At 32.4% G+C, this 22,902-nt stretch overlaps 1 protein-coding gene across 1 annotated transcript; it reads left to right on the top strand.

Moving 5' to 3' along the window:
* The first annotated feature begins 247 nt into the window (after positions 1 to 247).
* Positions 248 to 21,773, top strand: LOC114344555 (adipocyte plasma membrane-associated protein Hemomucin). The gene is made up of 5 exons (XM_028295386.2): positions 248 to 562; positions 12,832 to 13,151; positions 16,573 to 16,741; positions 18,299 to 18,707; positions 21,506 to 21,773. Exons 1-5 carry the CDS (start codon positions 438 to 440, stop codon positions 21,746 to 21,748), a joined length of 1,266 nt encoding a protein of 421 aa, XP_028151187.1. The 5' UTR covers positions 248 to 437; the 3' UTR covers positions 21,749 to 21,773.
* The last annotated feature ends 1,129 nt before the right edge of the window (positions 21,774 to 22,902 follow it).

Here is a 22,902-nt window from a genome sequence, read left to right on the forward strand (position 1 = left end):
AACTCAAAAAGCAACTAAAATAAAATACACTGGCAAGGGCAACAAAACAGAAAACAAGGCAAGCAAAAAATAAAAAATAAATCACTTTTCATAAATGACACTAATGACAGATGACAGTTTTCTCAAGATCAACTGGCAACGTTGGATTTCCATAAGAACTTTAGCTCTACCTCACATGCAGATGTGTACGCGCCTTAAGGTTAGAACATGTTGCCAGGAGTCCTGTCACTTATGTCAGTGTCAAGTGTCAATGCATACAAATTAATCAACAAAACAAATCAATCCAATCAAAAAGCAAAAATAAACTAATAAGTATGGTTTTCAATTTTCAGATAGAAAACAAAGAATATAAAGTGTGATTCATTAGTTTTTTATTCTTATTATTTGAAAATAATGCTTCAATAATAATAGCAATTTGGCATTTCTATCCTTTAACAATGGGTTTCATTGGAGGAATTTTGAAATTTTTAGTCAATAGACTTTTGGAATTGTCTATTGTGGTGGTTATAATCTTGTTCATTCCAAATTTACCACCTTACAGTCAGTTTACAAAATCAGTAAAGTAAGTATATTACAGCTACAGTGGACGATCAAATTATTAGAGCCATCTCCGAAAATTTTTCTTGTTGTTTAATAATGGTATGTAATTTGTGGACCTTTGTGGTTCACAGTTGCTTTGAGACTTCAGAAATTGATGCTATTTTTCTGTTGGAGCGATTAGTGTTGAATAATAAAGTTTTTATTTCTGCTATTTTCCTTGGTGAGGGTGAGATGTCCATTGCTTTTCCCAAGATGTTCTGGTACCACAGGTGTAACGAACCAGCAATGTTTGCTAAATTCATGACAAAGAATATAGGACTTTCAGAATATTACTAGAGAGCAATGGAAACTCTCAAAGTTTATTATAACTCTAAATACCAAGAATACAAAATAATATGCACACATAAGTTGCAAGCTAGGCTGGACAGCACTGGCAAACAATGGCATCTGAGTCACACATTGACATGCCCACTGTGTGGCCACTAAAGGTAGACTACTTATTGCACTTAGTGTTAAAATATAATCAAAAGGAAATAAACTCATTATTATTATACAGCTCTATTATATACCCTTTAAAAAAATGAATTTTACTAGGTGGCTCTAATTTAATCACCTACTGTATATACTCAATACATAAATATTGTAATTAATGCAAATGCTGATAAAATTCTTGATTAAAATAAATCTAAATACAAAGGTTTTATAGCTACAGTAAAACGTCTGTTAACCAAAACATCGTTTAACCAAAACGGCTGATTTTGTCAATAGAAAGAACGCAATTACATATACAACACATTACGAAATCACCTCATAGTATTTTTTAATACCACAACTGTCAGTATCAGCGCTAGGGTATAGGACGCCTGCCTCCAACACTAGTATAGGCACCCTTTGGTTTTTTAAATTGGTATTTTGTATAGCACCAGCAGGAAAAAAGCTCAGTTTTGTGCCCCCCAAAGAGGGGCGCCTGCCTGCAGTGCATCCTTTGTAGGCCCGTTATTGCCGGCCCTGCCAACTGTGCTCAAGAATATGTACTGTATAATTTGATATAAAGAAATCAATGATAGTTTTAACAGAAATTCTTGTTATCCGAAATGGACACTCCTCAAATAATTGGGAGGAGGGGATATAATTATTATGTCAGTTAAAGGAGGTTTTACTGTATTTATTATTATAGATCTTACAGGTATAAATCTTTAAATAGTGTTGCAGCTTTAAGGCTATGTTCTCACCAAAACAACCGGTGACAGCAACACAATTTTAATCAGATCGCAACTACAGTTGAGTTGCTCTTGTGTAGGGTACGGTGGGGTAGTTTGGTACATTTTTTATTGGGGGCTTATATTTTGGTTATGTTTGTATTACCAAGTCAGAGTTGTATTTGTATTACTGTAAATTACCAAGCTTTAGATTTTTTTTTCTTATTGCTATTTGCGCAGGTCCTAGCGATCCTGTGTAGCATCTTTCACAGAACTTTTTTTTATTCCATTTATTGAAATACATATTACAAATATACAAAACAAGCTGAAAATGCGAGCATTATCATAACGAAAACTTTGTTTATTTGCATATTTAAATTCATAATATGGAAAATTTCTATTATAAAAAGTTGTTTAGTATTAAATGCTGTTTTAATTTATTTATTTATTAATTAACGGGATAAACCCAATACATACAAAATCCAATAAAGCAGAGCTTTCGTCCTAATAATGAAAATATAAAATTTAGATACATGTAAAACTACAGCTAAGTATGAAACACAAACATAAAAAATAAAAGAATATAAAATATTGTTAAATGATGAAAACAACTGAATCCATTATAACAGTTAAATCTAATTAATTTTTTGAATTCAAAATTCAAGACGCCTGAGTTCTTGTTTAATAGAGGAAACTGAAGAACCAAACAGATCTATTAGATGACTAAACTTGTTTCCATACAGGGTCAATCTACTCATTGGTGCATATTGACCATAATTTGTAGCATGCCGTTGTTCCTTGAATATTTGTGGATTTCGTGTCAATCTAGCAGGTATATTAAAGTATACAAGACTTAACAATTCTTCGGAGTTAATGACACCAGAGATAATTTTGCAAAGATAACGAATATCCAACATGACTCTTCTGCGTTCAAGAGTTTGTAAATTTAGTCTCATTAATATATTGTCATAAGTATAATTTCCGACTGTTAAACCCATCTTAAAAGCTGCAAAACGTAAAAATTTGTTTTGAACCTTTTCAATATTTATAATTTGATATGCATAACTAGGTGACCAGACAATAGATCCATATTCAACAATTGATCTCACGATACTGCAATATAAGATTTTTATTGTGTGAATTGACAAATCTTTTGATGAACGTAATACAAAACCCAACATCTTAAATGCCTTCGAAACAGTATGGTCAATGTGAGAGTAAAATGTTAATTTACAATCAAATAATATACGTAAATCCCAAATTTCGTTCACACATGTGACAGGAGTATTATTAATAAAATATTGATGGTGAATAGCCGAATGGGATCTAGCAAAAGTTATTAAAAAGCATTTATTAATATTAAGTTCCATATCATTTCTAACACACCACTCATAAAAATCATTTACTTGTGACTGAAGCTGAAAAATGTTATCCTCATTATTGACAGTCTTATATATTTTAACATCATCAGCAAACATTAAAAAGTTAACTTCCTTAAAAATAGAGTGAACATCATTCAAGAACAAATTAAATAAAAGGGGGCCACAGTGGGAACATTGCGGTACTCCAGATGTAGCTGTAAGAGCATTAGAAAGAAAACATCCTATTTTTACACTTAAACTTCGATTAGTCAGGTAACTTTGCATCCAATCAAAGAGACCTCCAGAAATACCATATGCTGTAAGTTTCGCAAGTAAGATATTATGATTGACCTTATCGAATGCTTTAGAAAAGTCAGTATAGATGGAATCTACTTGTAACTTGTTTTCCAAAGCAATAACAATGTCACTCTGATAAAGAAGTAAATTAGTTACTGTAGATTTACCCTGTATAAAACCGTGTTGTTCATTCACCAGAATACTACTGAATTCACAAGTAAGCTGCTTAGTAACTAAATAATCTAATAATTTTGGAATTGCTGATAAAGTACAAACTGCTCTGTAGTTTTCAACATTTGACTTTGAACCAGATTTAAATATAGGTTTTACGTAACTACGTTTCCAGCAATCAGGGAAAACCCCTTCTTGCAAAGATTTATTGAAGAGTATATACAGTGGCTTAGATATAGTACAAACACATTGTTTTAATAGATAGTTAGGAATGCCATCAGGGCCAAAATTTAGTTTAGGAGACAAATTGTGAATACTCTTCAAAAATAGTATTAATGTTAAAAGAGCATGAACTCATGTTACCAGCATTTTCAAATTGATATTGTGGGGGTAGTATTGTGGTCAGTGAACACTGTAGAAAAAAATTGGGCAAATGAATTCACAGCTTCCTCCCCAGAACTACTTTGATCATTTCCTAAATATAAGTGGCATGGTACATCATAATTTTTCCTACGACTGTTTATATATTTCCAAAAAGTGTGTGAGTCACTATTAATTCTAAATTCAGAATCTCTAACATATAAATTATAACAATCTTTACTTAGTCTACTACATTCAGATCTTAAGTTATGAAAAATAATAAAATCATCATAATTGTTGAACATCTTATACCTTAAAAAAACAAAAAAAAAAAAAAAAACGAAGTCAATCTTTGAACACACTCAGTGATCAAAAGATACAAAGTTGGTTCACCGACCAATCGTAACAAAATCAAACAAATGAAGTAGAGAATGTGGAAAAATCCCCTTACGAATAACTCACACATCCACTATTTCGGCCTGGGAAAAATTTTCTGAATGGAATCAAAGATCCAGACAAATCAAATTTGTTACGATTGGTCGGTGAACCAACTTTGTATCTTTTGATCACTGAGTGTGTTCAAAGATTGACTTCGTTTTTTTTTTGTTTTTTTAACATATATTATACTTTAAGTAATTAGGGAATTAAAACTTGAGACTGTCATTGTCAGATGATGCGTAGATATACGCTCCTGTTATGTCTATGTCTCGGATGTTGTTTTTTGATGGAATGTGTCTAAAGATATTCAACCTCTCATCTTTACCGATGAGCCCAGGGAGGTTGAAGAGGGCGAAACACATTTCTGAGAACTGGTGTTTGGATCTTTGATTCCATTCAGAAAATTTTTCCCAGCCCGAAATAGTGGATGTGTGAGTTATTCGTAAGGATTTTTCCACATTCTCTATTTCATTTGTTTGATCTTATACCTTTTATGATATTTTTTCTTTTCTATTATTAGTCGTTTTAACTCTGGGCTAAACCAAACTGGAAATGTACTTGCATTACATACTTTTTGAGGAACATAAGAATTTATTGCATGATTGATAATATCGTAAAATTTAGACACAGCGTCCTCAATATTCAAAGCCTTTAGTGACTCCCACTTTATTTCCGACAAGGAAAAGTTCATAACAAAGTAATCACCGTTTTTAAAATCATAATATGACTCAGCGCACTTTAAAGAATCACTGTTATTTATTATATTAACATCGAACATTACACCATTGTGGTTAAGGGAGTTGGGAAAAATTAAATCAGCAGCATTTACAACACTCAACTCGTTACAATTAGAAAATATTAAGTCTAAAATTACATTTCTACTATTGGACACAAAATTATTTTGAAAAAGGTTGTAGAAACTATAGCAATTAACCATATGTAAAGCTGGTGAATTTGGTGGATAGTTCGATAAACTAACTCCTAAATTATCGTTTGTCCACGTAACATTCGGAAGATTAAAGTCCCCAGAAATAAAAACCTTAGAGTAGTTATTGTTCATTAATATAAAATCAAGGACATTACAATGATCTTCATATATTTCATGATCAGATCGTGGCGGTATGTACACAGAGCCAAAAATAACTTTTTCTATTCCAATATTAACTAGTACAAAAATTTGTTCAACTTTAGTATGAGGTATAGATAAAGCAAAACTGTTAAACTTTTTCTTAACGGCTATAAGGACACCACCACCTCTTCCCTTATCTTTAAAATGATCAAAACTGTCACGATCTGCTCGAAAGATATTATAATCAGAATCCAAGCCCAATTCTGAATCAGAATAGCTATTTGTCAACCATGTTTCAACAAGTATAATAACATCATAACTCAAACACAATACACTTAGACTAAAATTTATCAACTTCGTACGCATGCCTCCCACATTATGAAAATAAATAGATAGCTCTGAATGATTTAAATTAGATTTATCCCTACATACTAGTTTTTTTCTTTAATAGGTAAAATTTTAGGAACTCCATGCACATACTTGATAGTCAGATTTGTTTCACCAGCACTTTTTTTTATTTCCAGTTCCTTCCTAAGTTCTTTTAAATAATTCCGCTAACTGATAGTAAGATCGGAGCTCACCCTAATATTTAAAGGTAGTTGACTTCGGTTTTTTAGTACACGAATAACACTAGCAGAACTGTCCAGAATTGCTTTAATTGGTCGGGGCCTATTTCCTTGCTTTCCAACACGAAACAACTTTTTTATGGATACTTCAGTAAAACTTGAAAGTAATTCTTCAACTGTTTTTAAATCGTTGGTAGATTCGGAAACATTGAACAACATGAGGTTATTTTCACGTTTACGACGTTCACTATATTCACTTATAAAAGATTCATAATTATTACCAGTGTCAGTTGATTTCTCATGATCAGAATTTGAAACAATTAATTTGGAACTTTGAGTTTCTTTATCAGCTTCGGAAATTTCCATTCTTAGTATCCTTTGCTCTAAAGATGTGATTTTGCAATTAAGGCTAGATGAGAAATATTGGAGTTCAGATTCCAGATCATTAACTTTTTTTATAAGGGCAGGTATGTTTAAAGCATGCCTACATGAAGGGCAAAAGAAAGGCATTATTCTATTAGACATAACTACAACTCTTACTTCAGAAGCTGATAAGCCAGAGCAAGATTTACATATTACTCTTTTGCATAAGTCACATGGGCATCCAAACATCTCATTTTTGACTTCTTTATAATTGCATGAAGTCTGACACTTTAACATATTCCAGCCATTTTCAAGTTTTAACAATTAGATCTTTTGCCGAATTCAAAGTACACTCCACCACTGGTCACCAAAACACATTAACTTTTTAAGTGGAAAAAATCTCTTTTTATCATCAACTAATTACATTTTGGTATTAAATGCAGTTTTACAACTAAACCATTAAATTTATTATTGTAACTTTATATTTTTCAATTAGATAAATCCTTAAGGATTATTTTGATGCAAAACTTCAGTATTTTTTCTTATTTAAAACCACTTAAAAATTGATAAATTCTAAGAGCACATTTACTGTGTCTATTTAAAAATAGTGTCATTTGTCAACTTATATCCTAATGCAATTATATCCTAATTTAAATATTGTGAACTATAAAGGTACTCTATTCTCGAGCGAAATTAATATTTTTTGAATACCTCGAATAAAATTGATAAAATTTGATATATGATGATTGCATCTTAGATTTTAGACCATGCAGATCTTTTTATAATCTGAACTTGAATTTTTCTTGTGATTACTAAATGGGTCGTTGCAATGTAGTAAATAAGTATTGATTATTTTTAAAATGAGTATTTGTTCATTAACTTTAATAATTTATTATTAAAAGTTACTAATACCTTGCCCTTTAATCAGAGTTCTTAAAAATTTCAATAAAATATTTAAAATGAAAGTCATTAAATTGTCTGCCTCACTCCCAAACACGCCTCAAACACATCGGCACACTATCAAATAATTAGAAAAAACACGTGGAATTTGACAAATAAATAGATTACAGGGCCCTTTAGTTAGACTTAGGGCCGCATAAAAAACGCTAGAGGGCCGCATGTGGCCCGCGGGCCCTAGGTTGAGTATCACTGCTTTAGACACTTGTTTTGATTCAGGATGATGGTGATACACCCAGTCTCATCCATAGTGATGAATTGACGTACCCAATCTAGATCTACTTTATCCTTTCGAAAACGCTGTAAATGTTGCTGAGAAAGTCGCAATCGATTGATGTTTTTGTTCCGGTGTTAGCAAATGCAGCATCCATTGTAAACACAGCTTTCTAAAACCCAATACTTCAGCCAAACTATTGCTTACACTACCCAATAAGGCACCTATTACTTCTACTAAACCTTTTTCAGTCACTCAATGACTTTCCAATACCATATCCCGTATTTTTTCTACGATTTCTGGTGTTGCTGTTTTTGGACGTCCTTGACGTGGATCGTCTGCAAGGCGTGTACGACCACGTTTAAATTCAGCAACCCATCTTTCGACTGTACTAATTACAGGCGAAGAATCCTTATACACTTTAAGATTCGTTCACAAATTTCCTTTGCTTTTAAACATTAAAAAACAATTCGAATCACTCCACAATACTTGATAATTAAATGACAAAAATTAATTGGCAGATTGAAATGAAACTTCAAACGCGTTCATATGAAGAGTGACCAACATAACAAAATATGGTCGCCCGTGTTCTCCCAACTGTCATCCATACGACTAACTTCACGCGTAACTTTGATACGAGAATTATAAAAAAATATATGTATTGAAATCCAGATCCCGTAATTTTTTGAGCGTTATAAAGTGAGTACAAAGACATACATATTTATTTTTTTGTAATTTCAGCTTCAATTTACCGTAGGTACAGTTCTCGTAGACTCTGCCGATAAGGTTGAGTCGTGTTGAGGAAACCTGGTGTGCCCGACAAAATAAATTATGCTAGTAGCAACTAGCAACGCCCTCTCTTATCGAACCGCAAAACTTATTTAACAGCCTAGTATTTCACACACAAGGAACACATTCATACTTTGGTTTTTATTGAAGCAAGAGCTGACAATTTTAAACCGGGAGATATTAACAGAACTTCAACCATGATTTTCTGAGTCCTGCCCTTTGCAATACTGGAAGGTTTGAAAAAGTACTTACAATTTATGGAAAAATCCACGGTTTCCTGTGACATTTTCCTGTGAAAATTAGATTTTCCATGAGAAAAAAAAGGGGAGTTGCGAGGAATTTCTGAGCCTTGCCATATACATAGAATGACAGGATACTACCAATTTTATGAAGAAAATCTTTTGGGCAGGAGGGTTGCAAAAGGACTAAGGGAGTATATAGATATACAAACATGTAATGAAAATAATGAAATTTTCATAATTTTCTGAGTCCTGCCCACTTAATAAATTAAACATAAATATTTGAAAATGATCGAAAAAAATGTTGGCATGACGTCTCCTAATGTTTTTAACTGCACTTGTCCCTTTTAAAATTCTGTGGAAAATTTTCACCCTGGTTCCGTGATTTTCTGAGTCATAAAATAAATGTTATTACAAAATAAATAATTTAAGTAGACATTATTCAAAATGGCACGATGTTTAGTTACACCTTTTTTCCTACACATAGTTAAAAAATGTGTAAGAAAATTCGTGGAAAGTTACACGATTTTCTGAGTCATGCCATTTTGCACATATCTCAAGAATGTTAATATAAAGCTATTTACTAAGAGGCAGGATGGTTGTGCAGTTATTTCGTATATAGAAATAAAATTTTAAGTCTGTAAAATTATTTCAGGTTGTTATACAAACATATTCATATCACCACAATTTTCTGAGTCATGGCATGGCATGTCAAGTATGCTTAGAAAACACTAATCTAAAGCCGTTAAGAGGAAACAGTAGCGATCAACAGGTAGCAAAAACGCGTTCCAAGATTGCGGCTGTAATTTTGAATATTTTTTCGAGATATTTGGCACACGTATTCGTAATACAATAGAGAATGGCGGTACAGAGCCCAATTTGAATAATATATTAATATGTGGAAATTACTCTGTAATTAAATACAATATTAAAAAAACGAGCCTGTACCGCCATTAAGAAGAACAAAAAAATACACTTTCTTCAAATAAACTTTTTTATCCGATGCCTAGATTTTTTGTCATTTTGGAACTACTAAAATTTTTTATTTCATTATTAGTTCCAAAATGACACAAAAACTAGGCATGGGATAAAAAAGTTTATTTGAAGAAACTGTATTTTTTTGTTCTTCTTAATGGCGGTACAGGCTCGTTTTTTTAATATTGTATTTAATTACAGAGTAATTTCCACATATTAATATATTTTTCAAATTGGGCTCTGTACCGCCATTCTTTATTATTTTACGAATACGTGTGCCAAGTATCTCGAAAACATATTCAAAATTACAGCAGTAATCTTGGAACGCGTTTTCGCTACCTGTTGATCGCTACTGTTTCACCTTAACAACGTGGCAGGATAATGGCAAAGATATTTAATACATAAAAATTAATTCTTACATCATTAAAACAATCGTACGGTATTAAATATCATTTTCCTGAGTAATGTCTCGGATTTTTACACACATTTCAAATCTAATACCAAACTGTAATGTATCTAAGTAAACGTAATAAAAGTAATAGGAAGAAAATCAATAATTTTATAATTAATTGGTTATAGTAGGGGTTGCACCTATTATACAGGGGGTGTCCAGAAACTCTTCTAACAAACGAAGCCCGGAGATTCCTCAGACAATTTTAAGAAAATTTAACTCAATTCACCTAGTCCGAAAATGCTTCCTAAGGAAGCTAGAGCTCTTTAAAGATGGCGTATTGTAATTAGTTTTTTTTAAATAGCTCCAGAACACTTACATTTAGAAAAACGAAAATTGGTACACCTATTTATCTTCCAGAGATAAATCGATTCCATCAATTGGCAATTTTTAATACCGGTCATAGGCGTCCGTTTAGGGTAGGGAAACGGATATTTTATCGCATAACTTTTCTGTGTTTACCTTTTAAGCATTTTTGACACTGGATTATTAAACTATGGGATATTCTTGTACTAAAAGGTACTCTTGCTTTAAGTCGGTAGTTTTTGAATTTGAAAAAAAAAATAAATAAAAATAAAACTATTTAGAAAAACGAAAATTGGTACGTTTATTTCTCTTCCAGAGATGAATCGATTTTATCAATTGTGAATTTCTAGTATCGATCATAGGCGTCCGTCTTGGGTAGATCAACGAAATCTCATAACTTGCTTTAATTTTTAAGCATTTTTGACAGTAGAGTATTAAATTATGAGGTATTCTAGTACTAAAAGTTACTCTTGCTTTAAGTCTTGCTTTTATTTTTTGTTTTTAAAATTTTTCTTAAATTCAAAATACGAAAAATTTTAAAATTGATTTTTCTAGAAAACGGTGCATCCTATCGACTTAAAGCAAGAGTACCTTTTAGTACTTAGTCCTGTCGCCAGGGGGGGTACAACGGCCTCGTTAATTCAGATGGACTTACCCAAATTTTTTTTATGTATTTTGACCCGTAGAACACGAATTTTTTGGGTAACAGTTGATCCGGATGTCGATAAGATTGTTATAGACCAAGAACTTGAGGAATCAAATAACAGCGATTTTTGGCAAAACAAAACAATATTTTGTATTTTTTGGGTCATTTTAAGCAAAAAATATTTCTACAAGTTTTTTAGTACGATGCACAGTTTTCGAGATAAACGCGGTTGAACTTTCAAAAAATCGAAAAACTGCAATTTTTAAACCCGAATAACTTTTGATTAAAAAATAAAATAGCAATTCTGCTTAGCGCCTTTGAAAGTTCAAGTCAAATTATGTCGGTTTTGATTATTTGCATTGCTAAAAATTTATTGTGTTATTGCTAAACAAAGCTACAAACAACTAGTGCGTGAGTGATGTTTCTATGATTTCTCATTTAAAATCGAACGAGTAGGTAGAATAGGTACTAGTGCAATCAAGACTATTTCTACGTTACATGCGTTAAAACGCATGTAAAAGCACGGGAAACCCTACGTGTTTATAGCTTTGTTAAACAATAAAAAAATAAATTTTTACCAATGCAAATAATCAAAACCGATATAATTTGACTTAAACTTTCAAATGCGGTAAGCAGACTTGCTATTTTATTTTTTAATCAAAAGTTATTCGGGTTCAAAAATTGCAATTTTTCGATTTTTTTAAAGTTCAACCGCGTTTATCTCGAAAACTGTGCATCCTACGAAAAAACTTGTAGAAATATTTTTTACTTAAAATGGCCCAAAAAATACAAAATATTGTTTTGTTTTGCCAAAAATCGCTGTTATTTGATTCCTCAAGTTCTTGGTCTATAACAATCTTATCGACATCCGGATCAACTGTTACCCAAAAAATTCGTGTTCTACGGGTCAAAATACATAAAAAAAATTTGGGTAAGTCCATCTGAATTAACGAGGCCGTTGTACCCCCCCTGGCGACAGGACTAACTGGAATACCTCATAATTTAATAATATAGTGTCAAAAATGCCTATAAGTTAAAGACAAAAAAGTTATGCGATAAAATAACCGGTGCCCTACTCAAAACGGACTCCTATGACCGGTACTAGAGATTCGCAATTGATGGAATCGATTTATCTCTGGAAGATACTCTCGATCGAAGAATCTCTCGATTTATCTCTGGACCAGTTTTTGTCTATCGAAATGAAAGCGTTCTGGAGATATAAAAAAATCTAATTACAAGGGGCCATCTTCAAAGAGCTCTAGCTCCCTTAGAAAACATTTTTGGATTAGGTGAATTGTGTTAAGTTGTTTTAAAATTATCTTAAGAATCTTAAAATTATATACAGGGTGTTCCATTTAAAAAAACATAAGTTTTTGTCGCCCTGTCAATACGGGTAGCCCTGTATATTAGAAAATATTTTTAAAGTATGATCCTAGCTTTGCCCCACGTTTTACCTAAATAACTTTTTTTCGTAACTCTTACGACAAACGAGTAATTGGACTTTGTTACACTAATGGCCCACCCTGTATACGAAATAACTATAAAACCATCCTGCCTCTTTGTAAATAGACTTATATTAAGATTCTTGAAACATCTGCAAAATGGCATGACTCGGAACATCGTGTCATTCTAGGGATATGTCAGGACTCAGAAATTCATCGCAAAACCCTATTTTTATTTTTTGGGAAAATCTAGTTTTTACAGGAAAATGTCACTGGAAATTTGTGGATGTTTCCACAGATTGCAAGGCAGGACTTAGAAAATCGTGGCTGAACTTCTGTATAATATCTCCCGGTCTATTTTGCTAATATACATTTTTCACTAATTCTGTCATACAAATAAAATTAAAACAAAACAATAATACGTAACTACTAATTCCATATATTTCAGGTTACCTCCTCCTCATCCTTTGAAAGGATCTCTATCTCTAAACCAGAAATTAAATAATGTTGAAATAAAGTATCAAGGAAGATTGTCGGGTCCAGAATCATTTTCAGAATATGACGGTGAACTATATACAGGATTAAATAGTGGAGACATTGTGAAATTAACGGGGAATCATATATCACCCATTGCTAAGACCGGTAAACCTTGTAAAGCACAATATGAGGAGAGAATTTGTGGAAGACCTTTAGGTTTAAAGTTTCACAAAGGACTTCTGTATGTAGCTGATGCATATTATGGTATCTTGTCTATTAACATTAACAATGGTATGTAACATTTTTTGATTTCTATTTTAAAATGCGTTGTTTTTAGTTTTTAGTGAAAAATGTATTAGGCCATTTACTCACGGTCTTTGCTCCAAATTTTAAAGAACGGCTTGGATTGCCATGGCATTTGGCATGCATTACAGTCGGAAAAATGAAAGAATACCCATGCGTCATCGATGATATGCCTACGAATCAAATCAAAAATTTCTAGTCAGAACAAAGTCTAAACTAAGTTAATACTGAAAATAAACGGATGTGACTACTACCCCACCGTACGATGTTTCGCTACGTAAGAATGTGTCAAAAATTTTTTGTGATGTTATGCTTTTTCTGATAATATATATTTATTGGTGATAAATGTTACTATAACTACCGTAATTAATTATTTGATATATGTAGATTAATAATACAAAAATAATGAGTAAGCAAATATTTTCCTTTGTGGAATTATGAATTTATCCATGTTAAAGTTGCCAGTGGACGTAAGTAGTAACAGGAATTTAAAAAATGTCGTTTATGTCAGCTGCACTAAGTGATTAAAATGAAAGTAAACTTAATGAATTCAGATCATTAGGTATCCAGATAATTTTCCAGACGTTATCTGCAAATAAATGTACATTCGTAAAAATATACTAATCTGTAATTTCATACACTATGATTGAAAAGTCAGACTAGGTAATATGTAGGTATTACACGTTTGGCGAACTCATAGACAGAAGTTAACCATATTGACAGATGATTACTTACAAATTTTATTGACGTATTTTAATTAAATAAATACTTACCAAACCAAAAATACAATATAATATCAAAATAGCTCTTATAGTCCAGAAAGCCACTGCGCATCCGCTAGGAAAAATATTCTAATTCGGATTTTTTGCACAATCTTACTCATAAAGGACTCCTTTTAACAAATTTGCATGTTGCCAGGACCAAAAGGTGGTCAAAAATTTTTTAAACGTTTTTTTTTGTTTTTATCCTAAAATTATTTTTTTTATATGGAAAAAAGTTTTTTTAGGTTTTTTGGATCATTCCAAACAGAAAAAGTCTTTAGTGACTTTTCTCTAAAAATGATAGTTTTTGACATATAAGCGATTAAAAATTGAAAAATTGCGAAATCGGTCATTTTTAACCCTCAAAAACTATGTGAAAAACTGAAAATTTGAATGTTGCCAAGGTAGGTAGATATTCTTTAAACATCGATTGATGAAATCCCGAAGATATTTTTGCAATACAATATTCAAAACTCCTTTGTTTTTTAATTGCTAATCAAGTGTGCGCGACACTATTTTCCACCGACAGTATGGTGCAAATGAAAGGAATAAATTCGTTATTTCGTAAACCGGCGACTTTAAGAAAAAATCCCGAAACAGGTCGATTTTTATTTTTAAGTTATGATATTGTGGCATATATGGTATACTAATGACGTCATCTATCTGGACGTGATGACGTAATCGATGATTTTTTTAAATGAGAATAGGGGTCATGTGCTAGTTCATTTGAAAGGTTCTTCAATTCTCTATTCAGTAATATAAACATTTACATCATTATTTATACAGGGTGTCCAAAACATTTTTATTAAATTAAATTATTTGACAAAAAAAAAGTAGAAGGACACCCTGTATAAATAATTATGTAAATGTTTACATTACTGAATAGAGAATTGAAGAACCTTTCAAATGACCTACCACACGGCCCCTATTCTCATTTAAAAAAATCATCGATTACGTCATCACGCCCAGACGGATGACGTCACTAGTATACCATATATGCCACAATATCATAACTTAAAAATAAAAATCGACCTGTTTCGGGATTTTTCCTTAAAGTCGCCAGTTTACGAAATAACGAATTTATTCCTTTCATTTGCACCATACTGTCGGTGGAAAATAGTGTCGCGCACGCTTGATTAGCAATTAAAAAACAAAGTAGTTTTGAATATTGTATTGCAAAAAACTCTTCGGGATTTCATCAATCGATGTTTAAAGAATATCTACCTACCTTGGCAACATTCACATTTTCAGTTTTTCACATAGTTTTTGAGGGTTAAAAATGGCCGATTTCGCAATTTTTCAATTTTTAATCGCTTATATGTCAAAAACTATCATTTTTAGAGAAAAGTCACTAAAGACCTTTTCTGTTTGGAATGACCCAAAAAACCTAAAAAAACTTTTTTCCATGAAAAAATAATAATTTTAGGAAAAAAACAAAAAAAAACGTTTAAAAAAATTTTGACCACCTTTTGGTCTTGGCAACATGCAAATTTGTTAAAAGGAGTCCTTTTTGAGTAAGATTGTGCAAAAAATCCGAATTAGAATATTTTTCCTAGCGGCGGCGCAGTGGCTTTCTGGACTATTAAAAGAACTGAATTTATTCAAGTAAATACGACTGATTATTGAAATTTATAAATTCTACCGAACCTAACCCAGTTTCACTCTCAAAGTGACAGAAATCGAATCAGTCAGATTATAGTTGCCCAGCACGATTACTCGAATAGTAGTTTATACAATCATTATCTCTACTCATGTTGAATGTTTTTCTAAGAATAACATTAGAAGTACAGAAATAGTCGAGTGTGAGTTTAAATTTTTTACTAAATTAATATAACTACGTTGAACAATTGTATCGCCGTCTCACTCTGTCATTTATAAAAATATGTAACTGCGTATGTCTTGGATAACGTTTTTGCTTTGTAGACAACACTTAATAATCTATCTTTCTCGTTTGTTATTTATAGGAAAAGGCAGCAAATCCAAAATATGTGCTTGATATGATCGTTCATGGGTATTCTTTCATTTTTCCGACTGTACATGCCCAAGAAAAAAGTGATATTTTACCGTTGTGTGCTTTTGCCCTGGAGGTGAGTTTCACTTCTTCTCGGGGTCAAAAAATATACGTTAAAAATAAGTCCGGAAGTGGATAAACTGACTAACTCTCAGCAACTTTTCTTCTATAGCGTTTTTTCACAAGTCAATAATTTTCGAGTTATATGCCAGTGAATATGTTCATTTTTCAACAAAAAACACGTTTTTAGACGATTCGTCGTAAATAACTTAAAAAGAAAGTAGGTATTTTATAAAAAAAAATTGTTAGCAAAAATATAGCCTATAAAAAAGTGAAAAAAATGTTTATTTATGAAGTCTCTACACCCAGTAGAAGCAGAGGCGTTAGCTAATGAAAAATAGATCCATATTCGTCAAATTCCACATCGAATACTTCAACCTAATTGAACCTAATTTCAACCCGTGAGTAATGACCCGTGAGTAATGAATTATTACTCAAGGGTAAAGTAATTGGTGTTGTTATCTATTCAATAATGTAAATAATGAGCCTGTGCGGTCTTAGAAAATATTATTTCTGTATTTTTGAATTAAAGAACAGTCTCATAATAAAATAAAGACAGATAAAATAATTATTTTAGGCAAGAAAAAGGTCTTGGTTTCACCACATCAAATAATCGATGGCAAACAGTCCAAATGGTTTAATGGTATAGCTGTGGCCAAAAATGGTGATATCTTTTGGACAGATTCCTCAAGCACATTTCATCTGGAGAATGGATTATTTGAGCTGTTGTCGGATCCATCTGGTAGGTAAGTAAAAATCTGTCTACTTTTCGTATATGTACTAATTCTACTAATATCTTACTGTAGTATTACATACAAAAATAAAAAACCGGTAAACGCCGTAAAAATGAGTGGCGCATACAATATCCCAGCTACAAAAGATCTGATATGAATGTTACGTGTCGCGAAAATGTATTTTAAATGTATTTTTCAACCCTTAAAAATCACCCTTAATAACATTACAATTTTTATAAGTAGATAAGTAAAAAAAAGTAGATTTCAAGAATTACAAAACGTTTATACAAAAATACGAAATTACAAATATGTACAAAGATACAAATACAAATAGTTTTTTAATCATATTCCAGTATACGAACCGGTTCTGTGGTATTATACATACATTGAAAATGCTCCATAACGGACTACTCGAATTTAAAAAAAAAAAAAATCGTTTTATAAACATATCTCCTTCATTTTTGGCGATAAAAAGTTTTTTCAAAAATGATTTTGTAGAATTTTTGATGAGATATAAGACTGTGTAAATCAAATTCCGTAAGATCCCTTAGTTTTTAATTGTGGTGGGTTTGAAGGGCTCGGATAAGGGGTGTTTGCTCGTAAATAGAGGTTTTAAACAGCTGTATCTCGCTTCCTGTTCATTGCAATGAAAAGCTATGCACAAGTGATTTTTTGTTTTTAAAAAAGCTACATAGTAGTCTATCACTTTTTTCGTATCTCCAGTATTTTCGGAGATATTTTGAAGTAAAAGGTGAAAAATACGAAATTGCAAAAAATAAGTTTTTCTTTAAACTCCAATTTTTCTAAAATTAGGCCTTTTAAATAGGTCAAAGTTCTTGGGTGTATTGATAATACAAATATAAAAGCAATTACAGAAAGGTGAAGACCAATTTTTAATTAGTAGGCAGTTAGGGGGTTATTTTCACTGATTTTTTCGTAGAGAAAAGCAGGTATCTACCTTTTTTTGATCACAAGTCGCTCAACTTTCATGCTAGAAACTTTTTATTATTATTTTTTAAATGATCTAATTGTATATCCAAAAAAGATTATTTAAGTTTTCCTCGAAAAAATGCACCGTTATTTTGCTTTGAATATGTCAAAGTATGCATTTGACGAAAAAATCTAACTTTTAACATGCCGTATCTTGGTTTGTATTGGTCTTAAAAATATTATAGAAAAAGAATTTGGTTTGTGTTACTAAAATATACAATTTTGATATCTACAGGTTTTTTGAAATGCATATTTTTCGAGGTATTCTCAAAAAACCCTCTAAAAAGTCGATTTTTTCGTCAAAAAACTGTTACTTTCAACCGCGAATAACTCGAAAAATGTTAGTTTTACGAAGAAAATGTAAACATTTTTTTCTTAGAATTACTTTTGTCATCGATCTACATCGTTAAAATGTAATAAAAAATTCCCACCCCCTAGATGGGGTGGCAACCACCCCCAAGGTTTTAGCGTACAGTGGCATGATATAGAAAATGATCCTTGGAATATTCCCTACCTTCTATTCCTCTACCATTTGCTGGCCTAATACTGTTACATTCCATAACTCAATGATATTCGTAGGTTAGTTCATTATGATGCTAAAACAAAAATGAACACAGTGCTTATCGACCAAATTCACGCAGCTAATGGTGTAGCTCTATCTGATGATGAAGAATTCGTTTTAGTATCAGAATCTGTTACCGGTAGAATTCTTCGTTACTATTTGAAAGGTTCGTTCAAGGGAACATACGATGTTTTCATCGATAGACTACCAGGTCTTCCAGACAACATTAATTCGGACAATGCTGGCGGATTCTTAGTGGCACTTGTTACACCCATCGACGACGAGCATCCAAATATCGTGCAGATTCTGCAGCAATTTCCTTTGGCTAGAAAATTCATCGTCAGAATGTTGGGGATTACTCAATGGATTTTTGAACAAATAAATAAGATTTATCCAAATGATATGGCCAAAATGGGAGTATACACTGTAAGTATTTTGAAAAATTAACATAAATCTATTAATGTTTGGAATATTTTTTTAGTTTTTACTTAATATTTTATTTTTATTATTTAAAATTTTTTAACTACATCTATAACAGTCACTATATGCCATCGCTTGTGCGTTAAATAATTCATTTTTTTTTAATAAAAATAGACGGTTTGGTTTTGATTCAACTCGAGTCTCTTACCATTCTCTGACATGTGCTTCTAGGTTTATCCGTTATCAAAGAGACTGAGAATCAGATCAAAGAACTGAATCAAAATGCACCGACTGGTCGGTAAATGAACTTACGTGCATAGAAATCGGCCCACTTAAAAATTTGGTCATTTTTGAAGTCTCATATTTCCTAAATCTGTTGACCCATTTAAGTGATTTTTTGAACATGTTATAGCCTGATTCTTTAACAATACCACTGTAATAATATTGTTGCTAAACAGGTAAATTTTCATTGTATACTGGGTGTACCAATCAAACTGTGTTTTTTCTCAAAGTTCGCATCACCCTGTGGAATATTCTAGCATTTATAACATACTGAAATTAAAATCCAACCACATCATCAGGTTTTCTTAACATTATGTTTATGGATTCATTCGTTTATGTTGGATAATAAAAAAGTTAGGTACTTTAACAACTAGACATGTTCTTCATCAATACACGGTGTTTTTAAATAAGTGCGACAAACTTTAAGAGGTAATTCTGCATGAAAAAATAATGACAGTTGGCTTTATAAACGTATGTCCGCAAATGTTTCGTTTCCGAGGTACGGGATGTTGAATCTTTTCTTACAAACTGGCGACTTGCTAAAAGTCGATATAGCACACCGTTTTCTAGAAAAATCGATTTGAAAATTTTTCGTTTCCTTTAAAAAAAAAAAAAATTCAAAACAAAAACGGTGTATTTTATTAACTTAAAGCGAGAGTAACTTGTAGTACTAGAATACCTCATAATTTAATAATCTAGTGTAAAAAATTCTTAAAAATTGAAGACAAAAAAGTTATGCGATAAAATAACCGTTGGCCTATCCAAAACGGACGCATATGACCGGTACTAGCAATTCGCAATTAATGAAATCGATTCATCTGTAGAATTTAAATAAAATTACCAGTTTTCTTTTTTCTAAATAGTTTTTTTTTGAAATTTTTTTATTGATATTAAAAAAACGAAAAATTTTAAAATCGATTTTTTTAGAATACGGTGTATCCTATCGACTTAAACTAAGAGTACCTTTTAGTACTATAATACCTTACATTTTAATAATCGAGACTCAAAAATGCTTAAAAATTAAAAACAAAAAAGTTATGCGACAATATAACTATTCCCCTACCCAAAACGGACGCCTGTGACCGGTACTAAAAATTTGCAGTGGATGGAATCGATTTATTTCTTGAAGATAAGTATGTGTACCAATTGTTGTTTTTCTAAATATAAGCGTTCTGGAGATGTTTAAGAAAAACCAATTACCAGACGCTTTCTTCAGATAGCTCTAGTTCCTTTAGGAAGCATTTTCGGACTAGATGAATTTGGTTAAATTGTCTTAAAATTACCTGAGGAATCTCCTGTATTCGTTTGTCGGTAGAGTTTCTGGACACCCTGTATATTGCAATAAAAAGTCTTACTACCTACTACTTTTATGTTGTCTTCACCTTTTAACTTCAGCCACTCAGTTGGTGTATCATCTGGACCACAAGCTTATCTAATTTTAGCATTTTTTATAGCTTGTTCTACCTCTGATGCCATAATTTCTGAACCGTCAGTACAATAATTTTGGTAGAAGTCGGTAATATTATTTCTGTCATCTTCAAACAACTCTGATATACAGTGCTAGTCAAAAGTTCGTACCCCCTCTTATCTTTTAAACGGTTATACCTATAATAGTGAAATTTGGAGGGATGAAATAAACGGACGTAAGCTTCTTAACTAGTCATGACAGGTGACGTAATAGTGAGAGATGACGTTACAGAGCCACTGTGACCGATAATTTTAAATGGAACCTTATGGCAAGTGATACCTTGTTTGAAAGGTATTCAAAATACCTATTCAGTCATACTATTTCTTTTTGGGTTTATGTTGATTTTGATTTTGGTGAATAAATTAAATAAATATAATATTGTAGTTTCGCATTTAATTAATAAAAATTCAAATGTCCGCCTATGGTTTTTTTTGTCAAAAAAGTTGACGTTTTTCAATTCTCTAGTAGTTTTTACGTCAACGTCAACCTTTTTGATAAGTAATCATAGGCGGGATTTTGAATTTTTATTAATTAAGTGCGAAACTACAATTTTATATTTATTTCATTTATTCATCAAAATTAGGTTCAACTCAAACAAAATAGTATGACTGAATAGGTATTTTCAATACCTTTCAAACGAGGCATCACTTGCCATAAGTTCCCATTTAAAATTATCTGTCACAGTGGCGCTGTAAAGTCAACTGTCACTATTACGTCACCTGTCATGACTAGTTAAAAAGCTTATGTCCGTTTATTTCCTCCCTCCGAATTTCACTATTATAGGGTTCAAAAGCTACGAGGGGGAGTACGGACTGTACGCACTGTATACAGCTGCCATTATTTTCTTATTACGTTTTCATTTACAATAATTTTGTTGGTATTGTCAACGGGTACAGTTTGTATCTAGTACTACTCTTACATATTTGACCTCATTCGCCTTTTTGACAGTTTCTGCATACAGAGTGGGCATCCAGATGTTACCTAGGTTCTATTTTTTATTGTCAACATGCTCGGCTCCTGTTCTAATTTTTTACTAATTAGTATTAACTTTCAGGTTGGACGAATAGCTCCACTTACACAACTGGTTGAATCTTCTCGAGTGACCATACTACGTATATCCAAAGATGGTGTAATATTAGACAGTTTGCATGCTACAAATAAAAAAATACGCGCCATATCCGAAGCTTACATCTTTAAGAAATATCTTTACCTCGGATCATCTCAAGAAGATTACGTAGCAAGGATTTCGTTGGCCGAAATTGGTTGGAAACATCTAGACGATAGTAAAAAGAATTAATGAAATAAAAATTATTTAAAACGTCTTCTTACGGAAAAAATTATTTAATTTTTACACAGTATACGGCAAAATAAACGGTACTGAAATTAATATTTAGTATACATGATATAGGCTTGCAAACATTACTCACGACGACGTTCCCGATAAAACATGTTCAAGATGCCGTCCGTTTAGTTTCAAGCCTTTTTCGCACTGTTAACGAAGGTTCTCAATCATGTCTGTGAGCTAAGGCTGTTGAATAACACGAAAAATCTTCCGGAACGAAAAATCTTCCGGAACGTCACACGGTGGATAGGTACGAAAAACAGCTTTCTTCAGCATTCCCCATATGTAGGCGTCATGTGGCGTCAGGTCTGGTGAGTGAGCAGCATTCGAAGGGACTCCCTGGTCGTGTAATAGGTTGCCCCGTCCTGCTGAAACCATTGGTTATTAAGTGGTAGGTTCCTGGCACGACAAAACCGCTGAAGTTCATGTAGAAATGACATGATAATCTGTCCTCTGTAGCGCTCCTGATAACATTTGATAGTGTCGGCGTTCCAACGTTTGCTTCAATGACAATACGAGCTTAATATGACATGTGCGGATACAGCACACCAAATGTTAACATGGTCACTGTGAGGGGGGTGCTCGACGATTACATCGGGGCGTACGAAGAAACTGTGTTGTCTGCTTAATTAGCTTAAATGCGTCGGCAACTGATTTTAAGCTTGGATTGCTTTCGCGACCTTTTCCTTATGACCGAAAATAGGTCCACGATAAAAAAAAATTCTGCAACACTGAGAACCATCCTAAAGCATCTAACATTAACACGACATTCGCATATGTTATAACGACGTTCGGAAAACACTCAGTACGTTTCGGCGCATGACATATACAAATTTGACGCATACGTATTTCAGTACTGTTTATATTGCCGTATACCGTATTATTAGTATTAAGGCTGATTTATCTTAGCAAGGGACGTGGACTGTCTTGCGGAGCACGTTGAAGAATTGTGTGATATGAAAAGCATTGCGTAGTTTATAGTACAACTGGACGGGCCGACAACGGGGACGTGCGCCGTCTATTGTTCCACGCCCCGTGCCGTCCACGTCCCGTCGTAAGATAAATCAGCCTTTATTAGACCAATTTAGATTCAGGTGACAAATGAACCT

Source organism: Diabrotica virgifera, chromosome 6, assembly GCF_917563875.1.
Source record: "Diabrotica virgifera virgifera chromosome 6, PGI_DIABVI_V3a".
NCBI classification, from domain to species: domain Eukaryota; kingdom Metazoa; phylum Arthropoda; class Insecta; order Coleoptera; family Chrysomelidae; genus Diabrotica; species Diabrotica virgifera.